Source organism: Syngnathus floridae, chromosome 2, assembly GCF_059516105.1.
Source record: "Syngnathus floridae isolate MCC-2025c chromosome 2, RoL_Sflo_1.0, whole genome shotgun sequence".
NCBI lineage: Eukaryota > Metazoa > Chordata > Actinopteri > Syngnathiformes > Syngnathidae > Syngnathus > Syngnathus floridae.
In genome coordinates, this window is record NC_142414.1 from 27,215,259 (window position 1) to 27,233,013 (window position 17,755).

A 17,755-nucleotide genomic window follows, 5' to 3' on the forward strand; every position below is an offset into this window, starting at 1 on the left:
ACATTCAGGTTTTTTTCGCGCTCTCTATTGCTTCCATTCCTCCCTCCTCATTTCCTTTTCTTCTTCTTCCTCCATCCTTCCTCTCCAGCCTCCTCTGCCACGTGTTTTTTTCTATCACACCTCTCCCTCCCGCTTTCCCCACTTGACTGTCACAATCTCACTCCTCTCCTCTCTTCTTTCAAATCTATCACGAACAAAAATCAACTTGAACTATTTGACAGAAAGAGGGAGCGAGAGAGGGAGGTGAAAAGAGAGGGCGTGACAGAGAGAGATGGGGGAGAGAGAGAGAGAGAGAGAGAGAGCGAGAGAGAGAGAGAGAGAGAGCGAGAGAGAGAGAGAGAGAGAGAGAGAGAGAGAGAGAGAGAGAACAGTGAAGGAGAGGGCGGTAAGGATGGATGTTGCTTGGCGACGGTTGCCATGCAACGTGCTGGGGAGGGACAGAAGGGAGGAGACTTGGTCGCAGGAGTCAAGTGAAGTGTTGCCATGGCGATACAGGCTTCCTGCTGTCAGGCTGTGTGTGTGTGATCAAAGAGATGGTTGTTTTGGGGAGTTTTGCTCAATCTGATTTGTTTTGAGAAGAAAGGCAAGTCATTTTGGTAAACCTCATCGTTCTCTTTGATTTATTCATTTAAGTTTTTTAAAGTCAGACAAGTGTTTGTTTTTAAGAATCAAACTAAAAGTGAAATGAATCTAAAAAGTCAATTAAGTTTTTTTTTTTCAAGTACCCGTACGTACTTTGGGGGGGATAACGTCACAAATGTGAAAATTCTTATTTCTGTGTAGAAATTGTCATACCGTCAGAAAGAAAATATTTTGGGAGAAATCAGATTAAATCAAAGAAAATTTGTCAACCGAGTCATATTTTTATTTTATGTTAAATAATTAAACTGCATTATTATTATTATTCATTGCGGCTCCTTCTGTGGTATGCACAATGGCCACCAGGGCTCACTATAATTCTGTCATGCAGACAAAGTCGACTACGCTAAGCGACTCAGCTGCTGTAATCGATTTATGCAGAGGATAAAGAAAACATGCTTGTCGCGATTGTTATATTGTCTGTCTACACGTGTTGCTGCCCTATTTGTGTTCAAACGTGTTGACATTGTTTGTTAGCATTTAACTTAAGTGGTCTGTTAACAGGCTAATGCATTTAGTTGGTTTTTGAAATACACAATTAGTATATGTCATTTCCTTGGCTTTGTAATTAGTTTGACAGTTAACTTCAACTGGAAATGCCATTGAACATCTTGAAACGAGAGGAGAGGAGAGGAGAGGAGAGGAGAGGAGAGGAGAGGAGAGGAGAGGAGAGGAGAGGAGAGGAGAGGAGAGGAGAGGAAGGCGCGCATCTCCCGCCCCCTGTGTCTCTCTCCGCCCCTCCCTTCCTCCCTCCCTCCCTCCCTCCTCTCGTGGGTTGGCGCGCTCCCGCTCAGCGTTGCATTGGCGTGGATGAGCTACGCACATGCACACAAACCACAATGTGGTGCATCAACTGCGCGTCCGATAAAACGCCCGCCATTCCGCACAACAAGCTTCTTTACTGGTAAGACCATCGCCAACACCGCTTGCGGAGATGCTGTCACGACTATGAGTGCGTGCGTGCGTGCGTGTGTGCCTGCGTGGTGCGCGCGCAATCGATGGCTGACTGCGCGTTTTCAGCTCTGCGATGGCGTACTGTGATGCGCGGGCGGGCGTGCGTGCGTGCGTGCGTGCCACACTTGACCGCTTATGAACCTGAGGTTTGGTGCGCGTGCACAGCGCATGGTGCGTTTGAGCGATTTACCTGTCTCACCCCATCTCTACCTCCCTCCCTCCCTCCCTCCCTCCCCTTTTCTGAATGCCTCTACCTTCTTGCTCAATCACTGCTGCTGTTTGGGTCAAACGTGTCTTGGTCGTGTGCTCCGTAGTGCCAACGAGCAGCAGAAATATGATGCATATGCATATAATCGTTTTTATTGATGACCAAAGCACTACGTTGACTAAAATGAAACATTCATTTGACTTTTCCCTAAAAAGGTTTCAAAGAACATCAAAGGAAAAATGCTAATGGATCAAAATGGTAAATGGAGTGTACAAATAGTAGGAAGCACATTTCAAAGTACATAAGGCATTCAAAGCGCTTTACAAAGCCTCATTCAACAGTACATTCTATTCGGAGACGTTTTAATGTGTCTCAATGTATTTTAACACAAATTCTGAATTTGTTTTTACTTTTTTTTCCAGCACAATTTTTTGACATCTTTTTTTACTTCAGTTAGAAATAAGCTTGTAAGTATTAATATTATGCAAGTATGTCATTTTTAGCTATGATATCAAAAGAAAATTCAACCTGTTGCTGAACCTGACTCTTAATTCATAATTATTACCAAATAAATTGCCATGTATACTGTACATATGCATAATATTATGAAAAGTTATGCGGTTAAGATTTTGGAACAGATCACCGATTTAGAAGAAAGAAAAAAAAAAGGAAAAAAAATCAGCCCTAGCTATCCAACAGAGGTGTCGCTCATATTCAGGACCAGAAAGTCAAAATCTTGCAACAGTTTGGTTTTAGCCACATCCTTCTAATCAACCCAGGAGCTAGCTTGTTTACCTTGACCACATTGTAGCATCATTAGATCCTATTTACCACATACTAAGACGCAAAACCAATCAGCGGATAGAAAAGATAACATTATTGCAGACCGTGTATACTCCACCTGTGTGGACAATTTAGAATTAATACTTCATTGTAACATATTTTTGACCTTACAGACTTCTCCTTGCTAATGCTATTGTTTTTACTTGCTTGTCTTCAATTTAGCCTTTTAAAATAGTTCAGTACTGTTCGTAGTCAAAGGTAAACAGAGAGTCAGTCCACTTTTATGATGACAACAACGTAGCCAAAGAAAAATAAGCAAGAGTTCACTCTTTGACGCTCGCTAAATGGAACGTTCAAGTTGGCGTTGCAACTAGGCTTAACTTCATGGTGGTTTTCATGTTTGGACAATTTAGGAGCAGCTATCGTTGGCGAACGTTAGATGAGACTTTTTTGGAGCTGCTCCAGGTGCTGAAGAGCAGTCAGTCTCACATCACTGAGAAGAGTTAGCGTGCGATTCGGTCTTTACGGATCTGTTTTGATGAAGTTGGCTATTCGAGAAAGGTGGAGGACGGCGATGGTGGGCGTTCATGAAGACGCGCTGAGTCACACCGCCTGTTTGGGAAGCGCCGCTGAAGCCATTGAGTCAGCAGCCAGCCTGTTGCCTAGCAACCGCCATCAACCCTGATCCCAGCTGACGCTTTTTTGGGATGGTCACTTTGAAATCATACGGAATCGAGTTTCTGTGATGTTTTGGAAAACACGTACCATAAGATTGGCTTTAGTGTCTATGAAAACATGTACATGTACATGATTTTTCATGTTTACTTAACTCTATTTGCAGAACTGCATCCGAAATGCTGTACGTCATAAAACATAAAAAGCAGACGTATAGAAATGACAGTTGAAACAATTAACCTAGCACAGTAAAAGACTGGAACTTGCCAAGTCAAGGAATAAAAACGTGTTTTAAGACAATCATCGCTTCGACTTTTAAATGGAAATCATCTCCATCTCTTTTGTGACAAGCTTCAATAAATAAATAGATAAAGATGGCCAGTAAGTGAGTGACACGTTAGCTCTGTTTGACTGACAGCTCGACTTGAATGTTTTGCTGCAACATGACACTTAAATCCTCCGCCGCAACGTCTCGACCGAGCTGGAGACCGCCAGCAGCCGCTTAGCACCACCTTCCATCATGTCCCCTTTTATTTACCTTGTCATGGTTTTAACGTTTCCGCCTGGATGCGCAAGCTGACACAAATACTGTGACACATCCATCATGCCCGTCATGGTGGTACCCTTGTGCCCCGTTTAGTTAGTCACATCGTGCTTATTTAGTGGTGGTGACGCCAATGTGCCCTTTGAATCCGTTTGGTGCCATCTCTTTCACCGTGTCCGTTGGGTTCACTTTGCTTTCCGTCTACCTGCCTGGAATGATGCGGCAAAATGCTAATGATGCTTCGCTATAAACGATCTGAGAATGCGTGTGCACAAGCTTATGTGTGTGTGTGGACAGAGGATTGTGGGTGGATGATGGAGGATTGTTACGTCAGATCCCAGATACGCGATGACCACTTTTACTGCAGCGTGGGGAGAACTCGGTGTGTGCGTGTTTTGGCTCTGCAGTATTTTGCGGGCTTTAAACAACCCCACAAAGCAGAAGTTGTGTGTGCGTGTGCGTCATTGTTACACTTATTCATATTGGTAACATGGTACATGCCATTATCTCCATTTAGTCACGTGAATACCATCGTACCTATTGAGTCATGTTGGTCCAGTCATGCCCTTTGAGTCACATTGATATCATCAGGCCTATTTAGTCCGATCTACGTACGGCATCATGTTGGTAACACCATACGTATGCTGATGGTGGCCATGCCTATTTAGCTATGTTGTTGCAATCATACCCGTTTAGTCAAGATGGTACCATCATGTGAAAAGAGTCATTGTGCTGACATCCTTCCGTTTTAGTACATTCATAAAAATGGAGAGGTTGAAAACAAATCTGAAAGTTGTATCAAAACAACCCATTTTTTTTTTATACAAAAACAACAAACAAGTGAGTTGTTGGTTTTTGGAAAACAATGAAAAGTTGGTTCAAATTGACTCCACTTTCTAGGTGGGTTCAATTTGTAAGCCAGCAGCAATGTCGGTGGAATCCTGCCCATTTAGTCCCGTTGATCAAAACATCATACCATCACGTTGGAACCAGCATGCCTATTTAGTCATTTTGGCACCACCATCATTGGGTCAGACTACTTCCTGGTTGGCAGATGATAGTCTACCACCACGTTGCATCATGGCCTCAATGTCTTTTCGTGTCTTGTATCCCCTGTCCAACTATTTTCTGTTCCCTGGAGGATGAGATTGCTTGTTGGATCGGATGGGAACACGTTGCGTCACGTACTTTCAATTTCGCAAAGGACGACCGAGCCTTTTGCGTCATGTGTCCGATTCGGCATGTCACGCATTACATCACGTGTTGGCCTAATTCCTCGTTGGCGGAGGATGACTGACGGCTTTGGTGGAACGCGTCGGGCGGACCGACCGAGGAGTTAACGTCTCGTCAATTTCTCTCACCGCACTTTCACCTCCAAAATATCTCCGGGATCACACTTGCGCTCCAAGGCGAGAGGCTGATGTTTTAAAAATAACACTTGGATTACCTTCATTGTCTCTTGGCCTTTCCTTTGCATCCTGACTCGTGCTGCTTCTCCTCCACACACCTCATTCAACACCTCCATCTTTGGCTCCGCCTCGTTCACGCTTCCAGAAGTCAGCAGCCAATGAGGCGGCGGCAGGTGGGCTTCTGGCGGCGGTCCCGCCTGCAGCAGACGACAGGGTGGATTTATTTATAGCGCGGTGCAGAAAGCCTCTTAGGCAAATCTAAAACAAAACATGGAGAAAACAATGGGTGACTTTCATTATAATCCCAGGCAGAATAATAATAATAAAACACCAGAGCCTACTTAGCTATCACTACAAAATTCTGTCGAACATCAAAAACCTTCATGACGAAATTCGAATAAAGTGGTTCTTTAGGAGAATCTTGAAGATAATCAGGAACTCGCTGATGTGATGAGTGGGTACGACTCTGGAAGCAGAATTTGAACGACCTGCAGACTGTCCGGGAGCTAGCTAGCTAGCTAGCTAGGCACTCTGTACTAGACTTTTTGTCACGTCAAGTACTTCATCCAGAAGGCATCTGCTAGCTAGTCGACGGCTGAAGACAGGGGAACTTCGTATTCGACCAATTCCCCTACACTACAGCAATGAATGGCCACGGATTCTTGTTGTGGTTTTCTCTTTGTATCCCTCACTCTGACACACACTCGCTTGCTTGGCTTCAAAGGGGCAGTACACACGATACGCTTTATCGTTTAAAAAAAAAAAAAAAAAAAAGCCAGGAGGGAGGAGTGCTTCTGAGGACCATCTGCGGGGTGTTGGGGAAAGAGGAATAAGACCTCCGGGTCCGATGGCATTTGGTTGCCGTTTGCGCACGCGCACACGCTGAGCTCACAAAGCCGTGGCTCACTGACACACATTCGCCAGAGTGTGTCGGAATGTAGAGCGCGGCGAGCCCACCGGCCACACGAGCACGGCGAGCTGGCCGATTGATCGATATGGAAAACGCCACTTCAAAGTCGTCAATGGATGTGTTTTGGGAAACATTCAACGCAATTGAGGGTTCTTCAACAATGGTTTTAGAGTCTAAACATGAAAGGAGATTTTTACTTTTTGTAAAATTTTATTTATTATGCATTTTTATAAACATTTACAGCTTTTACTGGACCTAATGTATTGTTTTCTTAAAACATCAATGGCAGTTCAATCTTTCCAGAACCCAGTTTTATTGGCCATGTTTGAGCGTGCCAAACAAGGCATTTGACTTGGGTAAATCACAGCCTCTGTTCAACATTTAGGTGACTAACAACAACACTCAGGACATGGGGAAAATGGCAAATATTCTCAAACATACCCTGATCTTAAACTCCCAAGAGGGGAAGGGACAAACTCAAAACTCCAGCTATATTCAATATTCAACTGACCTTCCATACAGCCCTCATGTCAGGATCGGAATGGAGCAGGGCGATCAAATGCAGCTTGGACCAGCTCGGTCTATTGAAGGGAAAAGAGAGTAAGGGGCAGGGAACAAACTCATAGAACCGGCAAACTGACAGAACGTAACAAACCGACCGACACACCGGCTAACCGAAACGGAAATGGCAAAGACAGGAACCAAGAAACAAGAAACATGACATGACATGACATGAGACAACATCAACGACCCGACCGGGAGTGGCGTGGCGCGCAGACACGACTTAAATACACGACAGGTAACGAGCGAGAGGCAGGTGACTGTGGTTACATTGATTGAGGTAACACGGGAGGGGCGGGGCGGGGAGGGGAGGGGAGACACCAACACAAACCATGGCCACATATAGACATTTTTAAGCAACCGGGGACGAGTCGTGACACCCTCCATCCCATACGTGATGTAAACATCAAAGCTTTGTAAACATCAATGTACGTGCTTTTGTAAACATTGATATCCTCGTCATACATGTGTGTTTCACACTGTAAAAAAATCAGCTCATTTGAAAGACAGAAGGGGAGACCAAATCTGACACACACACACAAACACACATAGGGTTTGCACACACTGTACACCCACACGTGCATGCACAGACACACACACACACACACACACACACACACACACACACACACACACACACACACACAGCAGACACCTCCACAGCAACACACTGCTGTTCAGCATGAGTCAACGTTGCGTGTGTGTGTGTGTGCGCGCACGCACGCGTGAATGTGTTTGTGTGAACGTGGCAGTGCCCACGTATGATTTTCTCTCTCTTCCATCTTCACGGCTCTTTGGTAATGATGATAACGATGATAATGACACACACGCCCACACTTTTCATGTAAGCAATCTCATGAGTTAGCATTGAGCTAACACTCCCGTGTTTGTCCTCAGTGTGGAAGGTGAGCCACGCTGTCCGGAGGCGCTCCCTTTTCCAGATCCGTTGTTCGGCCACCCTTACGCCTCCAGCACCAGCACCAGCACCTCCAGCGGGCCCCTGGGAGCCTCCCACGCACAGGTAATTTCTCTCTACTCATATCAGGAGTTGTTTGCGCCAAAGCTAAGTCGGCAAGCGTCGTTCAACAGGACAGCTCGCCCGTGTCTACGCCCAACGCGGCGAGCTTGGCGTGGGCTCAGCGGAGTCGCCAGCAGCCTGCCAGCCTGGCACTACGCAAGCAAGAGGAGGAGGAGAGCAAACGCTGCAAGGCCCTTTCTGACAGCTATGAGCTCTCCACGGACCTCCAGGACAAGAAGGTGACACGCACGCACACGCACACGACCACACACACACACACACACGACCCTTTTTGAGCCCACACCGTTTAAAAGGCCGTTCCTCGCTCAGGTGGAGATGCTGGAAAGGAAGTACGGCGGCCAGTTTGTATCCCGGCGGGCAGCCAGGACCATTCAGACGGCGTTCCGGCAGTACCGCATGAACAAGAACTTCCAGAGGCTCCGCAGCTCGGCCTCGGAGAGTCGAATGACCCGGCGCATCATTTTGTCCAACATGAGGATGCAGGTATGTGTGCACGCACGCACACACACACAAGTGCAGACTGTCATCGTGCTGTGTGTGTGTGTCCAGTACTCCTTTGATGAGCGTCAGCCGCAGGGTCGAGGTTATTCAGGGCCGCAGGACTCCGAAGACACAGGAGACATGGACGACTCTTTCTCCAAGCAGGTATCAACTGTTAGCTTGAGGTAGTTTGTCTCATTGAAAAAAAAAAAAAAAATTAAATATGACTGATGTAAAACCCAAAAAATAACAACCTGCATGGCCAATGGTAAATCTTTTATGAATCCCAAAATATACAACGCGCGTCCATACGTGTTTGTGTGTGCGCACGCACGTCAGGTCAAGTCGCTGGCAGACTCGATGGACGACTCGCTCACCTGTCAATCGGGTCGAGAGGACTCCCAGGAGGCGGGAGGAGAGGGAGAGGAAGAGGAGGGTGATGAGGAGGAGGAGGAAGAGGAGGAGGAGGAGGACGACGAAGAGGAGGAAGAGGAAGACTACAGGGAGCGCTCTTGGGGTGGCACCGCTTCCCGTCGTGTGGTAGGCCAAAGCGGGCGGCGGGCCGGCGCCGCCATGCACGAGGACAGCACGGCGACCTCCTTCAGTGACGTCACGCTCTACATGGACGACGGCTGCCTCCCGTCCTCGCCCATCTCCCGCCCGCCCTCCTCGCCGCTGTCTTGCCCGGCCTCCAGCTCCGACACGGATTACTGGGGCGGCAGGGAGGAAAGTCGCGAGACAGACAGAGGAGGCAGCGTCAGCCGGAGGAGCAGCACGCCTTGCACAGAATGTCGGGGGGAGTACCGGGGGAGGCCTGGCGCAGGAGGACACCTGCCCGTCTTGACCATAGAACCGCCCAGCGACAGCTCGGTCGACATGAGTGACAGGTGAAGTCGCGAGAGGGTGAAAAAAAAAATGTTTTCGACGGGATTTCACACAACATGGCAGCAGCTTTCAGGTTCTTGCTTTTTCTAACTCAATGTTGGCGTTCTGGTGTAGTTCCACGCTTGAGCTCTAGATGGCAGCACACGTATGTTGACTTTGAGAGTGAATTTAGAAGAACAGAAAGGCAGTACTGCCTAGTTTTTGGGTGTAATCCTGCTTTTTACACCTCCCTCTTTGGGTATGATCTACTTCAGTACGCGAAGGAAGTATTTGTTAATCCCAATTTTCAATTCTATGAACTGTGGTCGTTTTCAGGTCCGAGCGAGGCTCAATCGGGCGTCTGGTCTATGAGCAGGAGCCGCCCGGAGCGGAGCGAAGCGCAGGAGAAGAAAGCGGAGCCGGAGATGGCGAAAGCGGTGAAGAAGAAGAAGAAGAACACGGAGGTGGCGGGGCAGGCAGCAGCGAGGCTGAATCGCCGCAAGGAACCATCAAACACAAACCAAACGGCCGCTCGGCGGTGATGGCGCAAGGGCAGACCCGCAGCTCCGCCCCCAGCGGCGTGCCGATGCCCTCGGCTCGCGCCCTTCCGGCCCACGCGCTGCCTCACGCGCTCCAACACGCCTCGCCCATCCCCCACCTGCCCACCGTCCTGCACCACCACCACCACCACCACCAGCCGCAGTACAACCACCTGGCGTACGCGCACCACGGCGGGGCGGCGTACGTGCCCCATTTTGCCCAGCACCACTACCACCAACTGCACCACCAGCACCACCACCACCTCCCGCACGCCTACCCGGAAGCCCCGTCTTCGCCGCTGCCCTCGCCCGTTCCGCCGCTGTCCCCGATGCCGCCGCCGCCGCTCACCCCCTCCCCGCTGTCGTCATCCACGGACGGCCATCAGCACCTGCACCACCTGCACCACCAGCCGCACCTGCACCACCCGCTGCACCAGCACCTGCTGTGCTCGGACGGCGACAACGAAAGCGTCAACTCCACCACCACCAACTCCAACGACGACACCACCGTCAACAACGGCAGCTCGGGCTCGTCGTCGCGCGACAGCCTGCGCGAGCCGGCGCCGCTCGGCAAGCAGACGTATCAACGCGAAAGCCGCCACAGCTGGGACTCGCCCGCTTTCAACAACGACGTGGTCCAGCGGCGCCACTACCGCATTGGACTCAACCTCTTCAACAAGTGAGCGATGTTCATCATGAGTGTCCGAAATCATGAAACGACCTCCTCATCTTTAGCGGGCTCCGTTCACGCAAAGTTCTCGGCTTTGGTTGCCAGGAAGCCAGAGAAGGGAATCCAGTACTTGATCGAGAGGGGCTTCGTTTCAGACACGCCGGTGGGCATCGCGAGGTTCATCCTGGAGAGGAAAGGGCTCAGCCGCCAAATGATCGGCGAGTTCCTGGGCAGCCGGCAGCAGTTCAACAAGGACGTGCTCGAGTGAGGATGGCGTTTTCCCTCCTCGTGGCCGTCGCTCAGCGTGACGTGCTGCGCTCCTAAGTTCCTTCACCTTTCTTGTGTTCAGCTGCGTCCTGGACGAAATGGACTTCTCTGGAATGGATTTGGATGACGCCCTGAGGAAGTTCCAAGCTCAGATCAAAGTTCAGGGTGAAGCACAGCGCGTGGAACGACTGGTGGAGGCTTTCAGGTAAGTGGGCGTCTTTCCACGGCGTGCCACGGAGATCGCCTGACGGCTCCGCTCTCTCGGCCTGCAGTCAGCGCTACTGTGTGTGCAACCCGGTGCTGATACGGCAGTTCCAAAATCCAGACACCATCTTTATCCTGGCCTTCGCCATCATTCTCCTCAACACGGACATGTACAGCCCCAACGTGAAGCCCGAGAGGAAGATGAAACTGGACGACTTCATCAAGAACCTGCGAGGTAAAAAAAAAAAAAAAAAAAAACCTGGTTCATTATAGACTTGTTCAAACATTTGAATTGGACTCACTCGGTCAATCCATTTTTTTTTTTACCTCCAGGTGTGGACAACGGTCAGGATATTCCTCGAGACCTTCTGGTGTCCATCTACGGAAGAATCCAGAAATGGGAGCTGAGGACCAACGACGACCACGTGTCTCAGGTGCAGGCAGTGGAGAGGATGGTCGTCGGCAAGAAACCCGTAAGAGCCTCCCGTGTGGCGCCTTGGCCTCGACCTGCCGTCTGCTCTTTGTGAACGATTGAAAAACGATTCACAGGTTTTGTCGCTGCCTCACCGTCGCTTGGTGTGCTGCTGCCAGCTGTTCGAGGTTCCCGACCCCAACCGAGCCCAGAGGAGCGGCGTCCACCAAAGGGAGGTCTTTCTGTTCAACGACCTGCTGATGGTAAGACACCATCTGCATGGAATTGAAGCATAGAAGAATAGTTTGACTTGTGTTTTTTTTTTTTTTTTTGCAAGTGCTTGTATTTTTGCATTTTTTCATCACAGCCGGAGGAGCTTCTCCCACGAGCGCTAAAAGGCTCCGGTTTATCCCCCATAATGCCAAGCTGCCTTTACACAAGATGTGGTTAAGCCGCAAAGTTTGACTTTCTGTTACAGGAAATGCAACTCTGTCTCCAGTGCGCGTGCTCTTGATGTGTTGCGGGCCAACAACTAGAGGCATATTAGTGCGAAAAAAAATCGGCTTGGTTTAAAGGCGACAGAATATGGACTTCAAACTGTTTGTATACAAATAGTTGTCTTGGTGTTTGATCCACAGTGCCAGTTCTCTAAGTTCTTCCTCGGCCTTTTCAGGTGACTAAGATCTTCCAAAAGAAGAAGGCCTCCGTCACGTACAGTTTCCGACAATCCTTCCCTCTGGTGGACATGCAGGTGCACACCTTCCAGAATACTTGTAAGAGCCTCGATTTTTTTTTTTTTTTTTCCCCCATCTCCAACCTCAAGCGTACACTTTTAGATAGACCATCTAATGACAAATATTAAAATATTTTTATTAGTTTTATTAAACATTTTATTATTATTATTATTATTAAGGCATATTAAATCTGATTTTAATATTAAAATATTTTAAAAAATACTCATATTTTGCCTCAAGAAAACAGAGCTCATTTTTGATTGACACTGTGGAAGAGCTATTTAACCTTCCTCTTATGTTGCAATGTTTTGAAGTGCTTTTTACCGCCAATAGACACTGAGCCTGACTTCAACCATAAGTAGATTTGATTCAGCGATGTCATATGATTTAAAACAGAGTTGCATGAATTAACCAAATACAGCATAAATATTTAAACAGGCCCGGCCGGCGCCGCTTCACACGGGAAAATTCGCGGCCCAAAGTTGACAAGGGGAAGGTCGCCTTCTTTTTCGGATGTCACGTCGCTGCTTCCAACCCAGCTTGTTGGTTGTGGTGTCGCCCAGATTACCCTCACGGCATCAGGCTGACGTCGGCCAACCCCGGGGGCGAGAGGAAAGTCCTGATCGTGTTCACCGCGCCGAGCCAGCAGGACCGTGCTCGCTTCACCTCGGATCTGAGAGAGAGCGTGGCCGAGGTGCAGGACATGGAGAAGTATCGTGTGGAGTGTAAGTGACTATTTATTCCCCCCCGAAAAAAGAAGAAACATCGCGAAATCACTTGGGTTGTCCTCTCTGAAACGCAGCCGAGCTTGAGAAGCAGAAAGGCGTGATGCGTCCCGCCGCGCTGATCGCAGGCGGGCCGGGCAGCGGGGCCGGACCCGTAGGACCCGTGAAGAGCGAGGCGGTGAACGGCACCCTGGGTCGGCCTAGCCTGGACGACACGTACGCGTCGGTGGACGGACTCAAACGCACGGCGCTCAGCTCTTCGCTCAGAGACCTGTCGGACAGCGGTCAGAGAAACTTCCTCTTTGGGTCCAAACGAAGAAAATGACTTTTCTCTGTGTTCCAAAAATGTTATGCAGTCAATTTCCATACTATTAAAGGGGAAGTCAAGTCCTTTTTTCTTTCTATCCAGTCATCTGTGCACCTAGGTGATGCTCTTTCTGCCCCTAATCCTTTTGACCGTTGCTTTATTCTGATTGGCCAACAGGGAAGCGAGGTCGTCGGAACAGCGTGGGCTCATTGGACAGCACAATGGAAGTGAGTAGGATGTCATCAAAAAGTAAAAGTCATCACAACTCAACTTCAAATGGAAAAAGAATGTATCGCTAAACGCTGAGTGGCGTCTAATGAAAATTGCACCTGTCCCGTCAGGGGTCCATCATCAGCAGCCCACGGCCGCACCAGCAATACCACCCCGGAGCTATGCTGGCCTACAGCCCCATGATGGCCCCCTCGTCCCCAGCAGCCTACCGGCCGCACCGCCCTACTCAGAGCCCCGGTACAGGGGTGGGCGGTGGGCCGGGGCTCTGTCACAACCAGAGCGGGCCGAGCCCCTCTCCGCTCACGAGCGGGGGCGGGGCTGGGGCCGGCGCAGGGATGGCGATGGGGGGCGGGCCGGGCGCCGGGGGCCGGCTCGGGAACTTTTTTGGCAGTCGCAGAGGGAAAGTTCCTGGTCCCCTGACGATGACATCGCCTACACCGCAGTGCCCCCCGAGTCCCCTTATGATATCGTCCCCGCCTCATTACCCCGCCCCCGAGCCTCCCGTCGCCCACCCGTCCTCCCCTTCCCCATGCCCCTCCCCATCGGCCAACCTCGGCCAGTCGGACCCGGGCGGCATTGGAGGGGGCGGAGGCACGGGTGGGGGGCCGTCCAAGCTCCAAGCTTTGCACGCCCAGTATTGCCACGGCAACAGTGGGGCAGGCGGGGTCAGCGGGCACCAGCCGCAACAGACCCCCCCGCCACCTTACCACCATCATCACCGATACCACATGCAAAGCGCCCCGCAGCACCACCCCCTCATGCACAGGATGTCGGTCCCGCGACGCCAGGTCCCATCTGGCTGCGCGCAGTCCCACATGCAGCAGCAGCAGCAGCAGCAGCAGCAGCATCAGCGGCTCCAGCAGGCCGCCGCCCAGCACCAGCGCTACAACGCGGCCTCCGGTTTCATCACGCCCCCGCCGCTGTCCCCGCACTCGCCGCTCACCCCGACTACGCCGCACGGACTATACCGGCCGGGCGGCGGAGGCAAGCTGCCCCTCACCATCTCGCACTCGCAGCCCCACCCGCACGCCCACTCTCACAACCACGCCGTCCACTCCCCGCTCAGCCCCTCTCCCGCCAACTCGCCCTCCACCCACTTCATCTTCTCCGCGCCACCGCCTCAGACCCCGTCGGCCCGCCTGGTCTCCCAGACTCTGCAGCAGCCCTACGCTCCGCAGTACCCGCCTCTCTCCTCCATCCCGCCCCCTCCTCCGCACTCGCCGTTGCCGCCCCCGTCCGCCACGCCCCTCTCCCCGCACCCGGGCGGCGGGCAGGGACCCAAGTCGAAAGCGGTCAGTCGCATCAGCACCGTTGTGTGAGGAGTCGGCGAGCGAGGGCGCCGGCCCTCGTCGTCCACCGCGGGGCGGCGCCGCAGCTCGTCGCCTGCCAACGGGCAGCCGGATTCAGAGGGAGGAGGAGGAGGAGGAGGAGGAGGCGGCGAGGAGGGCACGTACAGATGTATCAAAGCGGTCGCCTGGTTAGACGACAAGAAATGAGAATAGGGAAAAGGAAATTACTGAGCCTGTGTTACTTTCATGTCAACTTTCCCTGCGGCTAGAGCCACCCGTCTCGCCGCGTGTTGCTCCAGCCCTCCTCCCTCTTGAGTGGAGTGAGTGCAGAGACAAGCGTGCTTGATGCTTGCACGTGGCTAACACCTGAAAACCTCATCATTTGCCACTGCAGGGCATTTGTGTTCGTTTGGTGCATTTTGTGTCTTTGCATGACTCGGGCCATCGCTGCCGAGCGGAAAGAGCGGAAGGACTTTTTGCTTTCGTTGTCGCTTTGTTTTGACCTCTGTGCTTTGTAAAAATGTCGTTTTGGCTCACAGGGTTTCTGCACTCTCCTTGTCACGGATCGCATTGTCATTTAATTCATACGCACGTTTTGGCGTGCGTGCGTGTGGATAGCAAAACGGAAAGACAAGACGAGAAGACCGACATCCAGTCAAACCGCAGGAGTGGAAGACAAACCCCAAGACAAACGTCAAGAGAAGATGACACAAGAATTGTGACAAACATGAAAGCAACCAGGCGAAACAAACAGCAAGTCAAGACGTCACCATGTAAACAATATACGTATAATGTATCAAATATTCCAAAGGTATGCAAAAGCATATTGATGTACGTATTCATGTTTTTTGTATGAGATACTCCGTGTTGCCAAGGAAGGAGATTAAGCTATCATCATGAGGCCAAACAGGGTGGATTCTGGAAAACAGAGTCTTTTTTTAACGCAATTGGCTTGTCGCTCATTGAATATACGTACGTAGTTCGAATACTAATCCTGCGTATTAGGTCCAAATGTGGTAGTGTTATGCAAAACGCATATTGTAGTTCATGTATTTAACGGCGAGTTGAGTTTAAACACGTTAATATGACATTCTACAAAAAATGCTGGGTCCTCGTTATGATCGGTGGCACCACTAAAATGTTCGCAAACTAAAGAAAAATGAATATGTACTTTATTAGATTTATTTCATTCAACAATTGGTGGATCAAATATCATTAAATCATTATTCACAGTGAAGATACAAAATGAGATGAAATGGTCTGATCATTAAACTGATCTTTTTAGATAATTTGGTTAATTGATATAATTATATTATTTGTACATTTTGAAAATAGATTTCAAATACTTTTATTAAAATTAACTATTTTTATAATTTGGTCAAATGAATGTGTGGATCCCCCCCCGAGTGATTATAATCAGTAAAATAAGATGTAAAAATGTCAATCAGTAAAAATGCCTCAATGTAAAAAATGTCATTTTTTTTTTTTAATGAAATATTTTCCGCGCACACTTGAACTTGGCCCCGTCCCTCCCTTTTAAGAATCATCATCAAACGTTGTCTTACGATAGCAACGTGCGCTCAAACGCAGCTCCTTGACAGAATCCGAAGAAGAAGTTTACAACGTGGACAACAAGGTGCCTTCTGACAGGAGGATGGTAAAAATAGCAATCATGTTTTAATGGACTGTCATTTCACACCACACCGGATTTAAAAGATATTTAAGACTTTTGGGGAGGAAGCTGGATCTACACACGCGTACTTTTCTATGATTCTTTTTTTTTTTTTTTTTTGCAAACGTGAGCGTCGCCTTTGTGTGTGCATGTGAAGTGTACAGTGTGTTGGGAGCATGTGGCTGGATGTGAAGTTCTTCAGGGTTCTGAGCAGCGCATTTCAACTTGATTATTTACAAGCAGAAATGATGTGATGGCATTTCTCTGGGCACCTGCTTGGCTCCCTTCTACTTTTCAAGAAACACCAACAGGGCTAGGCTAACGAAATATTTCTTTTTCGACTTGCGGACTTGACTTTTCACTGAACATGTCACATGACTTGACACTGACAGTCAGTCCTATCACTTGATGTCTTGAAGTCTTTACACGACCTGATGAAATGCACCACAATCGCACTGTACCACTCGCGCCACAACTTAGATCTGCTTTTAGCCGGTCTAAATCCGAGTCCATTTTCTGTCACCAAATCGTCAGGTGCAGCAGGGACTTGTAATAAATAAATTCAATCAACAAATTCCCAAACATTGTCTGCAAAACTAGGGCCACAAGTGTCTTTAAAGTGAACACGTCATGGACCTGATGGTGACTTTCATGTCACATGGCTTGATGATGACATCAAATGTCTTCATACTGACCTGAATCAATGGCTTTACACATATCACACAACTTGATGCTCTCAAGTGTCCTCACACCCAACATATGCTCAGATCCTGATGTGAATAAAGTCACAATGATTTTGTGACGTACAAATGCCATGAAGTGCAGTGTTCGGGTCATCACGTTCGGAAGCCATCTTGCCGTTCAGCGTGGCTTTGGGATTTTTGCACTCGCGGGCTTGCCTAAGGCTAACATTTAACGTCAAAGGACTATTTGCGCTGACATGTTTGATTTTGCATCGATTGAGCGTTCCCTTGAAAGCAATCAAAAAGAAAAAAAAGTGTTTTTTTCAAAGCGTGCAGCACATCATCGTATGAGAACGCACGCAAAAATAGAGGCATGACGCTCTCTCGGCCCAGCTCCTCTCTCCGTTATTGCTGTGCATGTCTTATTTATTCGTACGGTATCTGCACTGAATGGAACTTTGTATTATAAGCCACAATGTACATAAAGACATGTTGTATTCAATGAAAAGCAGCTCTCTTCGTCAGGAACCAACAGCGACATTTTCATTTTACAGGACATCTTTTTCTGACTGCTGCTGCTGCTGCTGGCAAAACAGGGATTGTTTTTGGTTTTTTTTGAAAGAAAATTAAATGACAAATGTTGTCTGTGCTTCCTGTGCTAAAAGGTAGTACGTGTACAATTGGACCAGTAGTGTCAAATACTGTACGTGACCACAGAGATTACATTATTTTAAAGATTTAGCCATGTATAGAAATATATTACTTGTAACTTTGTTTTGGACAGCATTGCAGAGACAAAAGTGGAAATATTTATTGCTCTGAACTTATAAAAATCTGTTCATGTTGATGGAAGGATGACTTGTGTCGGCATTTTTTGTTGTACAATTATTCACACACACACACGCTTAAGTCTTTATATGGTAATCAATTTGAAAATGAAAGTACCAATAGAAAAA

General features: G+C 48.9%; 2 protein-coding genes across 28 annotated transcripts in view; one reads left to right on the forward strand and one right to left on the reverse strand.

Annotated features, from left to right (window-relative positions):
• The window catches only part of LOC148402977 (IQ motif and SEC7 domain-containing protein 1-like), a 38,941-nt gene extending 21,287 nt beyond the window's left edge, over positions 1 to 17,654 (forward strand). For 10 of the 13 annotated variants that reach the window (XM_088368276.1, XM_088368275.1, XM_088368285.1 and 7 more), the window contains 15 exons: positions 7,581 to 7,704; positions 7,773 to 7,940; positions 8,032 to 8,367; positions 8,542 to 9,089; positions 9,403 to 10,284; positions 10,381 to 10,539; positions 10,625 to 10,747; positions 10,815 to 10,981; positions 11,080 to 11,219; positions 11,296 to 11,421; positions 11,832 to 11,931; positions 12,456 to 12,617; positions 12,695 to 12,901; positions 13,102 to 13,151; positions 13,266 to 17,654. In XM_088368276.1, the coding sequence (XP_088224402.1) occupies positions 7,581 to 7,704; positions 7,773 to 7,940; positions 8,032 to 8,367; positions 8,542 to 9,089; positions 9,403 to 10,284; positions 10,381 to 10,539; positions 10,625 to 10,747; positions 10,815 to 10,981; positions 11,080 to 11,219; positions 11,296 to 11,421; positions 11,832 to 11,931; positions 12,456 to 12,617; positions 12,695 to 12,901; positions 13,102 to 13,151; positions 13,266 to 14,474 (4,501 nt within the window). In that variant the 3' untranslated portion in view covers positions 14,475 to 17,654. Of the gene's footprint in view, positions 1 to 1,384; positions 1,544 to 7,580; positions 7,705 to 7,772; positions 7,941 to 8,031; positions 8,368 to 8,541; positions 9,090 to 9,402; positions 10,285 to 10,380; positions 10,540 to 10,624; positions 10,748 to 10,814; positions 10,982 to 11,079; positions 11,220 to 11,295; positions 11,422 to 11,831; positions 11,932 to 12,455; positions 12,618 to 12,694; positions 12,902 to 13,101; positions 13,152 to 13,265 lie in introns of those variants that run through there. The other 3 variants (XM_088368292.1, XM_088368288.1, XM_088368290.1) reach the window with 3 other exon arrangements.
• LOC148402975 (uncharacterized) overlaps positions 1 to 17,755 on the reverse strand; it is a 45,636-nt gene that overhangs the window by 27,323 nt on the left and 558 nt on the right. For 2 of the 15 annotated variants that reach the window (XM_088368324.1, XM_088368325.1), the window contains exons 1-3: positions 6,790 to 6,864; positions 6,634 to 6,703; positions 5,251 to 5,409 (exon numbers count right to left, since the gene is read on the reverse strand). In XM_088368324.1, the coding sequence (XP_088224450.1) occupies positions 5,251 to 5,409; positions 6,634 to 6,703; positions 6,790 to 6,851 (291 nt within the window). In that variant the 5' untranslated portion in view covers positions 6,852 to 6,864. The other 13 variants (XR_015857031.1, XR_015857007.1, XR_015857030.1 and 10 more) reach the window with 13 other exon arrangements.